At 36.9% G+C, this 15,279-nt stretch overlaps 1 protein-coding gene across 1 annotated transcript in view; it reads right to left on the bottom strand.

Annotated features, from left to right (window-relative positions):
* Positions 1–15,279, bottom strand: part of PLPPR4 (phospholipid phosphatase related 4) — a 47,617-nt gene that overhangs the window by 10,841 nt on the left and 21,497 nt on the right. The window contains exon 2 of the mRNA XM_036883883.2: positions 12,330–12,515. Coding sequence (XP_036739778.1) covers positions 12,330–12,515 — 186 coding nt within the window. The remainder of the gene's footprint in view (positions 1–12,329; positions 12,516–15,279) is intronic.

Below are 15,279 nucleotides of genomic sequence, written 5' to 3'. Positions count from 1 at the left end.
CATGGTGACTGATTCTGCCCTTACTCTTAGGGTCTTGGCATTTCATCCCTAAATCATGAAAACAAGATGACTGGGGGGAGAATAAGTACCAGAATTAGGATTAGAAACATATTACTGGCAGATTATTTCAATAAACCAGTTTAGAATGGAGAAGATCAACCCATGAAGAGCACCCATGAGGTTGGAAAGGTGCAATGGAACACAGAGCCACCCAATAAAAATGTATAAAAATTTTCATAGGGAAGAAAATACTTTCTGTGCTGTCCAGCATGGTAGCCACTCCCAACATGTAGCTACTGATCACTTGAAATGTAGCTGCTGCAACCGAGAAGCTGAATTTTTAATTTCATTTCTGTGTATTTAATTCATTATTGAAAATTTAAATCAATTTAGATTTAAAATGAAATAGCCACTTGGCCAGCTGCTATCTAATTGGAGAGCACATATTACAAGAGAATTTAGGTAAGCAGGGTAATGCTTCCTAGGAATAAGATATTTAGAAAATGTGTTTACATGTACAGAGAACCATACTGTGGTACCAGAGGGATAACTTAAAATAAGGAAATGTACTTGCTGTAGGATTCTAGGGCATAGGATATCGGTGATGGGACTCAATGTAGGTTAGGCATCATTTCCTTTAGGAAGTTTTCTTTGAAACCCCTTACTTCACCTTGATTAAAGTGCACTTCAATTATTCATTTGATTGCCTCTCACTAAACTAGGACCCTCTGAAGGAAGAGTCATTCCCTATTTATCTTTTATCTTCACCATCTATCACAGTGCCTGACACTGTGGGATTTGCATTTGTTACCTTCACTGTGGGATTCTTGTTGGTTAATTACCCCAGGTGTTAGGATTGTTAGTTACTCTGTATAACAGAAACAAGATTTGAAATTATGCATTTTATTTATGCAAAAATTTCAGATATTAGAGAGTATTGTGCCTAAGAGATTATTATGAAATTAGATATTGATTTGTAAATATGTGTGGAGATAAGAAAAGTAGAGTTACATGAGATATTGGCAGTTTCTTAGATACAAACCATCATGTCATTTTAAGATTGCAATCATGATTAGGGGCTCAAACAGATTTTTCAGGCAAAACTCCCCAGTGCTCATTACCAGTTTAACATTCCTTTTAAAGGGTATTTAAAATTATAGTTTTTTTTAAACTAATGACAGTAAGCTTACTACTTTCTGCTTGAATATTCAATCTGCTGTATTTTTATCTGTTGTCAACATGGTGTGTGTACAATTAAAAGAATGTTAATTTGCATAAAAAACAAATTTTTAATGGATCTCTAACAATAAATAGCAAACCACAAATGTGTAAAAATGATGTGGCATGCATGATAAACTTCTTTAAGGTCAATCACATAGGAATAATCAAAAGGAGTTTTTTTCAAATCATTGAACATTGAGTTATTTATCCTTCTTGAAAAATATCAACCTACATTACTACTTTAAGTAGAACATGGAAACACAATAGGTTCTATATTCTGCATCCATAGATATGACATAATACACTGGGCACACAGGATAATATAATAGTTATTTTAAATTCATCTTCAAGAAAATTAACCCCTTGTTCCTGAAATGCATTGCTGTATGGCTAAAAAAGACTGATTCTATCTTCATTTCTTTAATAATTCTGTGAATAATTTTGTTATTCTCTTTTCATTCATATATGTAATGATTCACATCTTGCCCATGAATGCTAACTTATATATGAATTTGTTTGTACAGTGCCATTAGGGAAAAGTGTCTTATCATACAGCACAATAGTTATTACCCCAAATGACACTGAGATTTCAGGAGTTTTATTTTAGTTGTTTAATATGCTCAAAACTCGTATATCAAGGGAATGCTTTAATACCACTTGGCTCGATTATGGATAGAGGTTTCTTGTCAGGATTTTGACATCACCCAACTGTCTCTCTCCCTCTCTCTAAGGAGATCATCAATTTTCTCCTCACAATTCTATTCCTTTAACCTTGATCTAAATATCATTGCATGAATTTTCAAAGTGATTCAATTTTGTTTAAAGATAGATTTCTCCTCAGGGGAGGAAAAGATGGTTCCTGATCTATTTCCAAATGTGGCTGCTCCTTTCCTCATTCTGAATGGCATTCTGCAATAAGGTTTTGGAGTGTAGGCTTTGACAATAAAATTATTTGCTGCTGTTGTCATTTGTAAATAGAAAATAGTTTATGACAACTGTCTTTTTACAATGTTCTGTTTATGCTGTACACAAGCCTGAAAAGAAACAATATAATTTTTTGCATGTCAGAAATCATGGACTGATTTTGGAAGTGCTTCTGAAGAGACTCTGTTTCAGGGGAGATGGAGGGAGGAAATATATCGCTTATTATTATATGGGCAGTGGCCGTGGGATAACTACTATAAGTAGAATACATAATCCAAAAAGTTTTTCTTATAAAAACAATAAAACAAAGCAACAACAAAAAAAGTGTAATATTGATCATATTATCTTCAGTGTTTAAATTTGCAGTGAATGTCTTTTGGAAACCCTAACATGTTTAATATTCTACATTTTGATTGTATGGTCTCCTAAAGCTAAGGTAACTTCTAAGAATTATAATCAAATTCCAATAGAATTCTCCTACAAAATTAGATATATTTTCCTTTAATAATATGTAATAGAATTTTACTTCCAGGGAGTGAAAGTATACATTATATTCTATTCATATAGGGTTCATGAAGATTTATGATAAACCCAGATATTCTGTGTTTTCCCTGAGAAATAATCTCCAAAGGACTAAACAAAATGCTTGTTTCATTATCACATGACAGTAAATGAAAATTTAATATTAAGGATGAGACTTCCCAGTTTAAGAGCAATTTCAGAGAATAAGAAAATGTATTTTACAGATATGAAAGGAATTTTTAATTTCCTATACAACATCATGGAGAACAAGTTATTTTTAAAACATCTATCTCTCAAAGCATCAAAAAATCTGAAAAGCAAATATTAAATGATTCATATTTAAATGTCTGTATAAAAAGATCAGTTGATATTCCTTTTGTTCATATAAAGGTCCTTTTAAAGAATATTGCTATTTGCAACAAGATGGATGGAGCTAGGTGGTATTATGCTCAGTGAAATAAGCCAGGCAGACAAAGACAAGTACCACACGATTTCACTTATTTGTGGAATATAAAAACAAAGCAAGGGAGCCAAGATGGTGGTGTGAGTAGGGCAGCGGAAACCTCCTCCCAAAACCATATATATTTTTGAAAATACAACAAATACATCTATTCCTAAAAGAGAGACCAGTGGATACAGTACAATAGCCAGGCTACATCTACATCTGCGAGCACTCAGCATCTCACAAAGTGGGTAAGATTCAAGCCGCAGCCCAGCGGGACCTGAGCGCTCCCCCTACCCCAGCTCCCTGGAGGGAGAAAAGGAGTCAGAGCGGGGAGGGAGTGGGAGCCCAGGACTGCTAAATACCCAGCCTTAGTCATCCACACCGGGAGCACAGACACACAGTGCATGGTGTGCTGGATATTACGGAAATGGAAAAGTAAAATCTGCGAGCAGGTCCCCACAGCCGGCGCCCCTGGGACAAAAGAAAAGTGAGTGCTTTTTTGAAAGTCTTAAAAGGACAGCGGCCTCACAGCTGGACAGAAGCATCCCAGCACACTCAACCCAGCAGGCTGGGAATTCTGAGGAACTTTGGGTGCCCCAGGCCTGCAGGAGCTAATGCACCCCTGAAGCCCCTCATGGCAATAGGCAGCCTTCCAGTCATTCCCCCAGCTGGTGCAGCCACAACACAGTGGTGGAGCAGCCAGAGAGCAGCCGTGCACACCCTTGCATAGGCAGGGCAGCCGAAGAGCAGCCACGCTCGCCTGCATAGGCAAGGCAGCTGGAGAGCAGCTGCGCACACAGCGACTGCCCAGAATATTCTCCCAGCTTGCAGCCACCCAGGCCAGACTCAGAGGCCACTGCTGGCAAGCTGCTGCCTGGCGCAGGCAGAGGAAACCTTGGCAAGGCACGAAGGGGCACCATTCTCACAGGAGAGTGCACCCGGCATGCCTGCCACTCCCTGCAGGGCTCTGGGCTACCCTGATGGTAACCCTGCCAACAGCAGCTTAGGGTATTAATCTGGAGGCTGCTCCAGGTGTGCGGGTAACTGACACAGGCAGCAGAGAAGGGCAAGGTGACCAACAAGCAGGAAAGGACTTTGTTCTCCCAGCTGACACATGTGCTACCTGCCTACAGCTAGCTCTATCACCATAAAAAGGCAGAAGAAATTGGTCCAGTCCAGAATTACCCAGACAATCCCCGAGAGAGGGCCTGGGGTGATAAACTTAACCAATCTTCCTGAAAAAGAATTCAAAATAAAGGTCATAACCATGCTGATGGACCTTCAGAGAAATATGCAAGAGCTAAAGGATCAAGTTGGAAGGGACAATACAGAAATAAAACTATCTCTGGAAGGACTTAAGAGCAGATTAGATGAGGTGCAAGAGGCTGTTAATGGAATAGAAATCAGAGAACAGGAACACAGAGAAGCTGATGCAGAGAGAGATAAAAGGATCTCCGGAATGAAAGAATATTAATAGACCTGTGTGACCAATCCAAACAGAACAATATTCACATTATGGGAGTACCAGAAGGAGAAGAGAGAAAAAGTGATAGAGAGTGTCTTTGAAGAATAATTTCTGAAAACTCTCCCAAACTGGGGGAGGAAATAGTCTCTCAGACCATGGAAGATCACAGAACTCCCAACACAAGGGACCCAAGGAGGACAACACCAAGACATATAATTATTAAAATGGCAAAGATCAAGGATGAGGACAGAGTATTAAAGGCAGCCAGAGAGAGAAAAAAGGTCACCTACAAAGGAAAACCCATCAGGCTATCATCAGACTTCTCAGCAGAAAACTTAAAGGTCAGAAGAGAATGGCATGATATATTTAATGCAATGCAACAGAAGGGCCTTGAACCAAGAATACTGTATCCAGCACAATTATCATTTAAATATGAAGGAGAGATTAAATAATTCTCAGACAAGCAAAAGTTGAGGGAATTTGCCTCCCACAAACCACCTCTACAGGATAATTTAGAGGGACTGCTCTAGATGGAAGCACTCCTAAGGCTAAATAGATGTCACAAGAGAAAATAAAATCACAGCAAAGAAAGCATACCAAACAAATACTAACTAAAGGCAAAAAATAAAATCAACTACCCACAAAAGCAGTCAAAGGAAACATAAAAGAGCACAGAATAAAACACATAACATATAAAGAATGGAAGAGGAGGAATAAGAAGGGAGAGAAATAAAGAATCATCAGACTGTGTTTATAATAGCTCGATAAGCGAGTTAAGTTAGACAGTAAGATAGTAAAGAAGCCACCCTTGAACCTTTGGTAACCATGAATCTAAAGCCTGCAATGGCAATAAGTACATATCTTTCAATAATCACTCTAAATGTAAATGGACTGAATGCACCAATCAAAAGACACAGAGTAATAGAATGGATAAAAAAAGCAAGACCCATCTATATGCTACTTATAAGAGACTCACCTCAAACCCAAAGACATGCACAGACTAAAAGTCAAGGGATAGAAAAAGATATTTCATGCAAACAATAGGGAAAAAAAAGCAGGTGTTGCAGTACTTGTCTCAGACAAAATAGACTTCAAAACTAAGAAAGTAACAAGAGATAAAGAAGGACATTACATAATGATAAAGGGCTCAGTCCAACAAGAGGATATAACCATTATAAATATATATGCACCCAATACAGGAGACCCAGCATATGTGCAACAAATACTAACAGAACTAAAGGAGGAAATAGAATACAATGCATTCATTCTAGGAGACTTTAACACACCACTCACCCCAAAGGACAGATCCACCAGACAGAAAATAAGTAAGGACACAGAGGCACTGAACAACATACTAGAACAGATGGACTTAACAGACATCTACATCCAAAAGCAGCAGGATACACATTCTTCTCAAGTGCACATGGAACATTTTCCAGAACAGACCACACACTAGGCCACAAAGAGAGCCTCCATAAATTAAAAAAAGATTGAAGTTCTACCAACCAACTTCTCAGACCACAAAGGTATAAAACTAGGAACAAATTGTACAAAGAAAGCAAAAAGGCTCACAAACACGTGGAGGCTTAACAACATGCTCCTAAATAATCAATGGATCAATGAACAAATTAAAATAGAGATCTAACAATATATGGAGACAAATGACAACAACAGCACAAAGCCCCAACTTCTGTGGGACACAGTGAAGGCAGTTCTAAGAGGAAAGTATATAGCAATCCAGGCCTATTTAAAGAAGGAAGAACAATCCCAAATGAATAGTCTAAAGTCACAATTATTGAAATTGGAAAGAAGAACAAATGAGGCCTAAAGTCAGCAGAAGGAGGGACATAATAAAGATCAGAGAAGAAATAAATAAAATTGAGAAGAATAAAACAATAGAAAAAAATCAATGAAACCAAGAGCTGGTTCTTTGAGAAAATCAACAAAACAGATCAGCCCATAGCCAGACTTATTAAGAGGAAAAGAGAATCTACGCACATCAAGAGAATCAGAAATGAGAAAGGAAAATCACCATGGACCCCACAGAAATACAAAAAATTATTAGAGAATACTATGAAAATCTATATGATAACAAGCTGGAAAACCTAGAAGAAATGGACAACTTTCTAGAAAAATACAACTTTTCAAGACTGACCAAAGAAGAAACAGAAAATCTAAACAGACCAATTGCCAGCAATTAAATTGAATCAGTAATCAAAAAACTACACAAGAACAAAACCCCTGGGCCAGATGGATTCACCACTGAATTTTATCAGACATATAGAGAAGACATAATACCCCATTCTCCTTAAAGTTTTCCAAAAAATGGAAGAGGAGGAAATACTTCAAAACTCATTCTATGAAGCCAGCATCACTCTAATACCAAAACCAGGCAAAGACCCCACAAAAAAAGAAAATTACAGACCAATATCCCTGATGAAGGTAGATGCAAAAATACTCAACAAAGTATTAGCAAACCGAATTCAAAAATACATCAAGAAGATCATACACCATGAACAAGTGGGATTCATCTCAGGGATGCAAGGATGGTACAGCATTAAAAAATCCATCATCATCCACCATATCAACAAAAAGAAGGACAAAACCACATGATCATCTCCATAGATGCTGAAAAAGCATTCAACAAAATTCAACATCTATTCATGATAAAAACTCTCAACAAAATGGGTATAGAGGGCAAGTACATCAACATAATAAACACCATATACGACTAACCTACAGCCAACATCATACTTAACAGTGAGAAGCTGAAAGCTTTTCCTCTAAGATTGGGAACAAGACAGGGATGCCCACTCTCCCCACTGTTTTTCAACATAGTACTGGAGGTCCTGGCCACTGCAATCAGGCAAAACAAAGAAATACAAGACATCCAGATTGGTAAAGAAGAAGTCAGACTGTCACTATTTGCAGATGTCATGATATTGTAAATAAAAACCCGAAATACTCCACTCCAAAATTACTAGAACTACTATCTGAATTCAGCAAAGTTGCAGGATACAGAATTAATACACAGAAATCTGTTGCATTCCTATACACTAATGATGAACTAGCAGAAAGAGAAATCAGGAAAACAATTCCATTCACAATTGCATCAAAAAGAATAAATTACTTAGGAATAAACCTAACCAAGGAAGTGAAAGACCTATACCCTGAAAACTACAAGACACTCTTAAGAGAAATTAAAGAGGTCACTAACAAATGGAAACTCATCCCATGCTCTTGGCTAGGAAGAATTAATATTGTCAAAATGGCTATCCTGCCCATAGCAATCTACAGATTTAATGCAATGCCAATCAAAACACCAACAGCATTCTTCAACAAACTGTAACAAATAGTTTTAAAATACATATGGACCCACAAAAGACCCCAAACAGCCAAAGCAATCCTGAGAAGGAAGAATAAAGCGGGGGGGGATATTGCTACCCAACTTCAAGCTCTACTACAAAGCCACAGTATCAAGACAATTTGGTACTGGCACAAGAACAGACCCACAGACCAATGGAACAGAATAGAGAGTCCGAATATTAACCCAAACATATATGGTCAATTAATGTATGATAAAGAAGCCATGGACATACAATGGGGAAATGACCGCCTCTTCAAAAGCTGGTGTTGGAAAAACTGGACAGCTTTTTTTCATTTTAAGAGAATGAAGCTGGATCATTGCCTAACACCATACACAAAAGTAAATTTGAAATGGATCAAAGACCTGAATGTAAGTCATGAAACCATAAAACTCTTAGAAAAAACACAGGTAAAAATCTCTTGGACATAAACATGAGTGACTTCTTCATGAACATATCTCCCTGGGCAAGGGAAACAAAAGCAAAAATGAACAAGTGGGACTACATAAAACTGAAAATCTTCTGAATAGCAAAGGACAACACTAATAGAACAAAAAGGTATCCTACAGTATGGGAGAATATATTCATAAATGACAGATCCGATAAAGGGTTGACATCCAAAATATGTAAAGAGCGCACACACCTCAACAAACAAAAAGCAAATAATCCAATCAAAAATGGTCAGTGGAGCTGAACAGACAGTTCTCTAAAGAAGAAATTCAGATGGCCAACAGACACATGAAAAGATGCTCCACATCACTAGTCATCAGAGAAATGCAAATTAAAATCACAATGAGATATCACCTCACACCAGTAAGGATCACCACCATCCAAAAGACAAATAACAACTAATGTTGGCGAGGATGTGGAGAAAGGGGAACCCTCCTACACTGCTGGTGGGAATGTAAATTAGTTCAACCATTGTGGGAAGCAGTATGGAGGTTTCTCAAAAAACTCAAAATAGAAATACCATTTGACCCAGGAATTCCACTCCTAGGAATTTACCCTAAGAATGCAGCAGCCCAGTTTGAAAAAAGACATATTCACCCCTATGTTTATCACAGCACTATTTACAATAGCCAAGATATGGAAGCAACCTAAGTATCCATCAGTAGATGAATGGATACAGAAGATGTGGTACATATACACAATGGAATATTATTCAGCCATAAGAAGTAAACAAATCCTACCATTTGCAACAACATGGATGAAGCTAGAGGGTATTATGCTCAGTGAAATAAGTCAGGCAGAGAAAGACAAGTATGAAATGATTTCAGTCATCTGTGGAGTATAAGAACAAAGAAAAAACTGAAGGACCAAAACAGCAACAGACTCATAGAACCCAAGAATGGACTAACAGTTACCAAAGGGAAAGGGACTGGGGAGGAGGGGTAGCAGGGAGGGATAAGGGGATGGTAAAAGAAAGGAGGCATTATGATTAGCATGTATAATGTGTGTGTGTGGGGCACAGGGAGGGCTATACAATACAGGGAAGACAAGTAGTGATTTTACATCTTGTTATGCTGATGGACAGTGACTGTAATGGGGTATGTGGGGGGAACTTGATGATGGGGGAAGTCTAGTAAACATAATGTTCTTTATGTAATTGTAGATTAATGATATAAAAAAAACACCAAAGCAAAACAGAATGAACAGCAGTAAAATCATAGACACCGAGAAGTGACTAGTAGTTACTAAGGGGGAGGGGTTGGAGTCGGTGGTTGGGGAGTGTGATAAAGGGGCACTATCATTTACAAATCACAGTATAAGTTGGTCACCGGGACAGTAGTTCAGCATGGAGAATATAGACAATGACTCTAACATCTTTCTATGTTGATAGATAGTACATACACTAGAGGGGTGAGGTCTTCATAATGTGGGTAACTGTTTAACCACTGTGTTGTACATTTGAAATCAATATAAGATTGCGTATCAATAATACTTAAATAGAAAAAAAGAATATTGCTGACATGAAGTTCTTCTTTTTTTTTTTGTCTTCTTCCTATGTGAATGGGTGAAACAGGAAGTGTCTCTCCTCAAGAAGTGTGCTTTAGAGCCATTTCTAAATGAAGGATTACTCTTGCCTCCCTACCTCCACTCACCATCCCATATGGTTTATGCTACCTTAAGAGAAAAAGAAAATGGCATCCCTGAAAGTCCGGGATTAGTCTATTTGATATCTTCTATTTCAGAATAAAGGGGGACGAGGTCAGAGCGGAAATATATGTAGTAAGATCAGAGGCAGAATTATGGTTCTAGAAGATGACTACACACATGGTAGGACAGATGTTGAGAAAATGTATGTTTTTCAGAAGGCCTTAAAAACAGAAGGGAAAATGAAATGAGAAAGAACTGTAGACGAATGTTTGGAGAGAAAGGTGTGAAAAACAGTATGTCAGCAAAGTACAGATTGTTTTACCATTGACTTGTTTACCCCAAACCTATGAAACTGGTGTGGAAGAGAAGAATCACTGACATCCTCGAGTGTCCTGGAGCTTCAAGTGATGTGGGAGAAATTAGGGGTCCAGGATGTAAATATTCCCTAGTTAGCCTCTCTACCATGAAGAGGCATGCAACAGCCATGCAGGCCCTGTGGAGACCCGGGAATTTGGAGGGGCCTTTGTGGAAGGACTTACGCCTGGGCTCCCCATATCAACTTGGTGAACAGGAGCCACGGCAGATTTTGTCTGCAATGTCTTGGGATTCAGGAAAGAAAGTTTTGAACTAGAATCTGCCAGGGAGCTTCCCTCAATTGCATAGTGAGGATTTATTATGGGACACAAGGGAGTCACAGAAGCGGGAACACAGTGATGAGGCCAAAGTCATTGTCTCCAGGACATGTGACAGTGTCAGCAAGAGGATCCATGTGAGATAAATGGTGCTGGCAGGAAGTGCCACCTTAAACTTGCTTTCCTAGTGACTTAATAAAATATCTGAGGGAAGAAGACTTCCGGATACATAAAAAGCAAATTTTAAATGATTCAGTATCAACACAGTCTTTTTCAGCAGGCTCATGAACATTTGTACAGTACTTTACTTATTTTATTTCAAGTACACTATTACTCCAACTAGGAGAAATGCTTTCACGTTTAATAGATTAAAAGTATATATTCCTTTTGCTCTTATCAAATGACTGGATGATATGCAAAATTACAGGAAAATGCTATTATTCTGAGCATTGCTGCTCAGTTATTTCCATGTGCATCATTATTAGTTTCTTTCACACTGGAGTTACTGGAGTTCAAATTACTCATTAATTTACAAAGTATTTTTGGATCTTTTAAGTGTGGTAAAGTTCTATGGAAAGTTAGGTTCTGATTTTACCTTTTGAGAATATTTTATATGATTTTATTTATAATGAAACATTATAATTATTTAATATGGGGGAATTTTTATAAAACAAATCCATAGCTATACAAAAGTATAGATTTAAGAAGGTCTATGCAGAGACTTTTCTAAAACTGCCTATGTACTGAACTAGAATAGGCCAATTCATTAGTAAGTCTTGTAAAACCTCCACTCAAATACAGCTTTTTATTTAATAATCACTTTCTCTGACATTCATGAGCGTGATAAAAGCAAAGTAAGAGCTCTTACGGGTAGAAATCAATATCATAAACCTTAAAACATGTTTCTTACCCTTTAAGTAGGGTCTGGAGACAGAAGAGATGGTTGAAAGGGCTGGCCAGTCTTATTTATTAATGAATTTATTGAAAAATATGTTATTCATAATGTGACAGTTATAAATTAAAAACAGTTGTTTTTAATTCAGTTCCAGTAGGTTAAGGCATTTCTTTATGTTACATATTTTAAAATGTAAATGCTTATTCTGAACCCAAAGTATTTTATTCTGTTGTGTGTGTGTATGTGTGTGTGTGTGCCAGGAATGTAAGTGTGCTCTCAATTGTTGATGCTCAGTGCTTATTATCAGCAAAAAGCAATAAAAAGTGCTAACCTAGTTAAAAATCAAACTGTGATATCAACATGCACTTTTGAGAAGAAAGTCTCTCCACTATATAATTATTTGTTTTCTCCCTACAGTTTTCCAGACTTCAGATGTCAAATAAACACATTATGAATTAGGAATTATATCAGAAATGTCATATTAGCTATTCAAAGAGAATTATGCAGTTATCATTTTGGGGGAATGATTTATAAAAGGGACCTATCATTTTTGCAATCCCATAATCTTTTTTAACTTTTAATGCCGATAATTTTCAATTACTAAGTATTCCCACATGATGCTGTCTCAATATCTCAGAGACATGATCTTTTCGGTCCAAGATTTGGAGTTCAGTTTTTGTTTGCTTATAACTCATTTATTACACAAATGTGATTATGCTTAGTTTTTTGGGACTGATGAACACAGTTTGGGGGCAATCCTTACCGTAACTGCAGGTCCAGCAAAAGCCAAGCTAAGCAACATGAGGAATGGAATTGCCTCCTGCGTTGGTTCAATGTACGGCATGCTAAGGCTCCGGTCATAGCAGCTAAATCCAGAGTGCACAGGTGTGAAGACATCCGTGAGTTCAAGGAAATACAGGCTGACCACCGATGATGCCAATATAGGCAACTGAGAATGAAGGGCATAGGAGAACAATTTATTCTTGTATGCTGGTCATACATAGAATCAGCACATCTTTAATTGCAAACCAATGGATATCCTCCCTTCTCTTACACTCCTCTCCAATCTCAGAGTTAAAGTCATTCCTAAATACTATTGCTTCTGTCTTTAAAATGTATTTCTAGTTCATCTACCTCTGTCACCAGCCTGCTCTGAGCCCATGTCCTCCCTCACCTGTGCTCTTGGATTACCTCCTAACTGGTGTTCCACTTCCACTTTTACCCTCTGCTCCCATTTTCCACCCAGAAAACCAAGAGGTCTTTTGAAAATATTTTAGATCCTATCATTCCCTCTCTTAACTGCACCAGTGGTTCTCATTCTACTTGAATAAAATCCAAATGTCACATCATGGAGTGCAAATTTCTGCACAAACTGGCTTTTGCTTCAATTTTCTACATTTCCTTGTACCACATTTATGTCATCCCTGCCCACTACAATTCAAGCCCTCAATCTGTCCTCCTCTCCCTACCTTTATCATATTGCTTCCTTTTCTCCATGGCACTTATCATTAACTGATATAATCTTGTCAATTTAATACTGGATTTATTTACTTTTTCTTACATCTCCCATCTCCCCCTGAAATTTATGCTTCATGAAGTGAGTCTGCCAGTCATTTATTGCTGAGTCTCCAGGGCATAGAATTGTCCCTGGCACATGGTAGTATGCAGTACATCATTTAACAATTTAATAAAGCAATAACTATTTGTTAATGAATGACTAATTGAATAAATGAGTAAATCTTAATTTGTTACAGTAACTAGACTAGAGTTACTGGATTTAGCAAATGAAAATACAGGTCACTCAGTGAGATTAGAATTCCATATAAGCAATGAATAATTTTTAGTATACGTATGTCCCATGCAATATCCAGGAGATATTTATACTAAAAATTGCTTGTTGTTTGTATGAAATTCTAATTACACTGGATGTCCTCTAGTTCATCTGGTAAACCAAAGCTACATGCAATTTTCTTTGTAGACTGTGTTATAGATTTGATTATTCATTCATTCATCCTACAGCCTGCTGGGTATTAGGTGGGTGCTATCTATAATACCATGAACAAGACATGAGCTTGGCCATAGAGGATCATAAGATCAGTAAAAGACCTGATCTCAGCTAAAGAGGTAATACTGCATATACACTGATGCTAGACCATTCAGAATCTGAAAATGCAGACTTATATAATGAATATAAAAGAACTATTTAGTTTAAAGGTTTGTTACGTGTGGAGGATACCATGTTTGTTTAACTAAACAGAGTAGGTTTTCGATAAAAACATTACTGAACATCCGTAATTTCCAATTGTCTGGCTCAAAAAGAAAACAAGTTTACAAAATAGCATTATGCTTTGTATTGCCAAGAGGTCTCTTCATAATGAGGTGAGAATTAGGTGTATTAGAAAAATTAGTAACATACAGAGATTAATCTGGCATGGTCTTTCTATTTTTCAGATGAATGCTTTTCAATAAAGAGAATAAAATGTACATGAAAACTTGTATTTGTGTTATTAGAATTGTTATCATTTTGTCACTCCAAATATCTGATCATTTCTCCTCACTGCTCCCCACTTTTGTAATGAAGGAATAGTAGCTTTCAGTCTTGACCAATAAATCAGTTTTTCATCCTGTATATGAGTGACTGAGATTTTCCACTTAAATCAATTTAAATATACTTTAGTTTTAATTTAACAAATGCTTCAAATAGGACTTACTGTGTGCCAGATACTTTCCTGTTTTAGAAATTTTGATTTTATTAACTAATTTTAACTTATAACTTTATATCAAACTTCCTGTTATGATATAAAATAGGTGCTATTCTTCTCCTCATTTTACAGGTGGGTAAACCCCTATATAGTGGAAACCCCTATATATAGGAAACCCCTATATAGTTTCCTATATAGCAAATGGCAGAGGTGGGTTTTGAACCCATGAATTGTAGCTCCAAAGTCTTATTTCTTAATGACTATTCAATGTTTCCATTTAAAAATATGGAATAGAATTTCAGGTCAATGAAATACAAGTAGCATCAACTAATGGGGGTAGCTTCAAATTCTGTTTAATTAAGGGCTTCTATTTACAAACCTTTAGTTAAAAATATACATCACTTAGCATAAATAAACATTATTTTAAAAGTGTGGTTTTCATAAATTCAGAAAAAGTTCTTCATTAATTGAAATGTTAAATATTTTGCTCTTAAATCCAATTTGATAATATACCATCTTTCAAATTTCCGTGATGCCTTTAGTTCATATTTCTATATGAACTATACTTCTACATATATTTTGTAAATGGGAATCAGATTTGAGGCCTTTCACACCCACCTAAATATTTTCTGCTCATTTCATTTAAAAAAATGTAATGCCCCAGTAAAGTAAGTTTCATGTCTGCAGCAGAAAGGTGGACAAAATTTTATCAACATTACTAATCTGAAAACTAAGTAAATCTTCCCTGGTAGAGACATTGTTCAACAGTTTTGAGACTCTGTTCAACTAGGCTGTGAAGAAATGACCATAGGATGAAAGCACAATTCCTATAGTTGTGCATTGGTGTGCTTGTGCATTACTGCATGTGTGTGTGTGTGTAAATAGTGAAGGACACTCAGAATTCAACATACTGTAATAAACCAATGGAGTCATACGGTTTTCAGGGTTCATTACAGGAGGTCCTAGTATCAGCTCTCCCACTTACTACCAACCGTGTGAACTTGGAGATGT

Source organism: Manis pentadactyla, chromosome 4 (genome assembly GCF_030020395.1).
Source record: "Manis pentadactyla isolate mManPen7 chromosome 4, mManPen7.hap1, whole genome shotgun sequence".
NCBI classification, from domain to species: domain Eukaryota; kingdom Metazoa; phylum Chordata; class Mammalia; order Pholidota; family Manidae; genus Manis; species Manis pentadactyla.
This window is presented reverse-complemented; position numbering and strand designations above follow the sequence as displayed.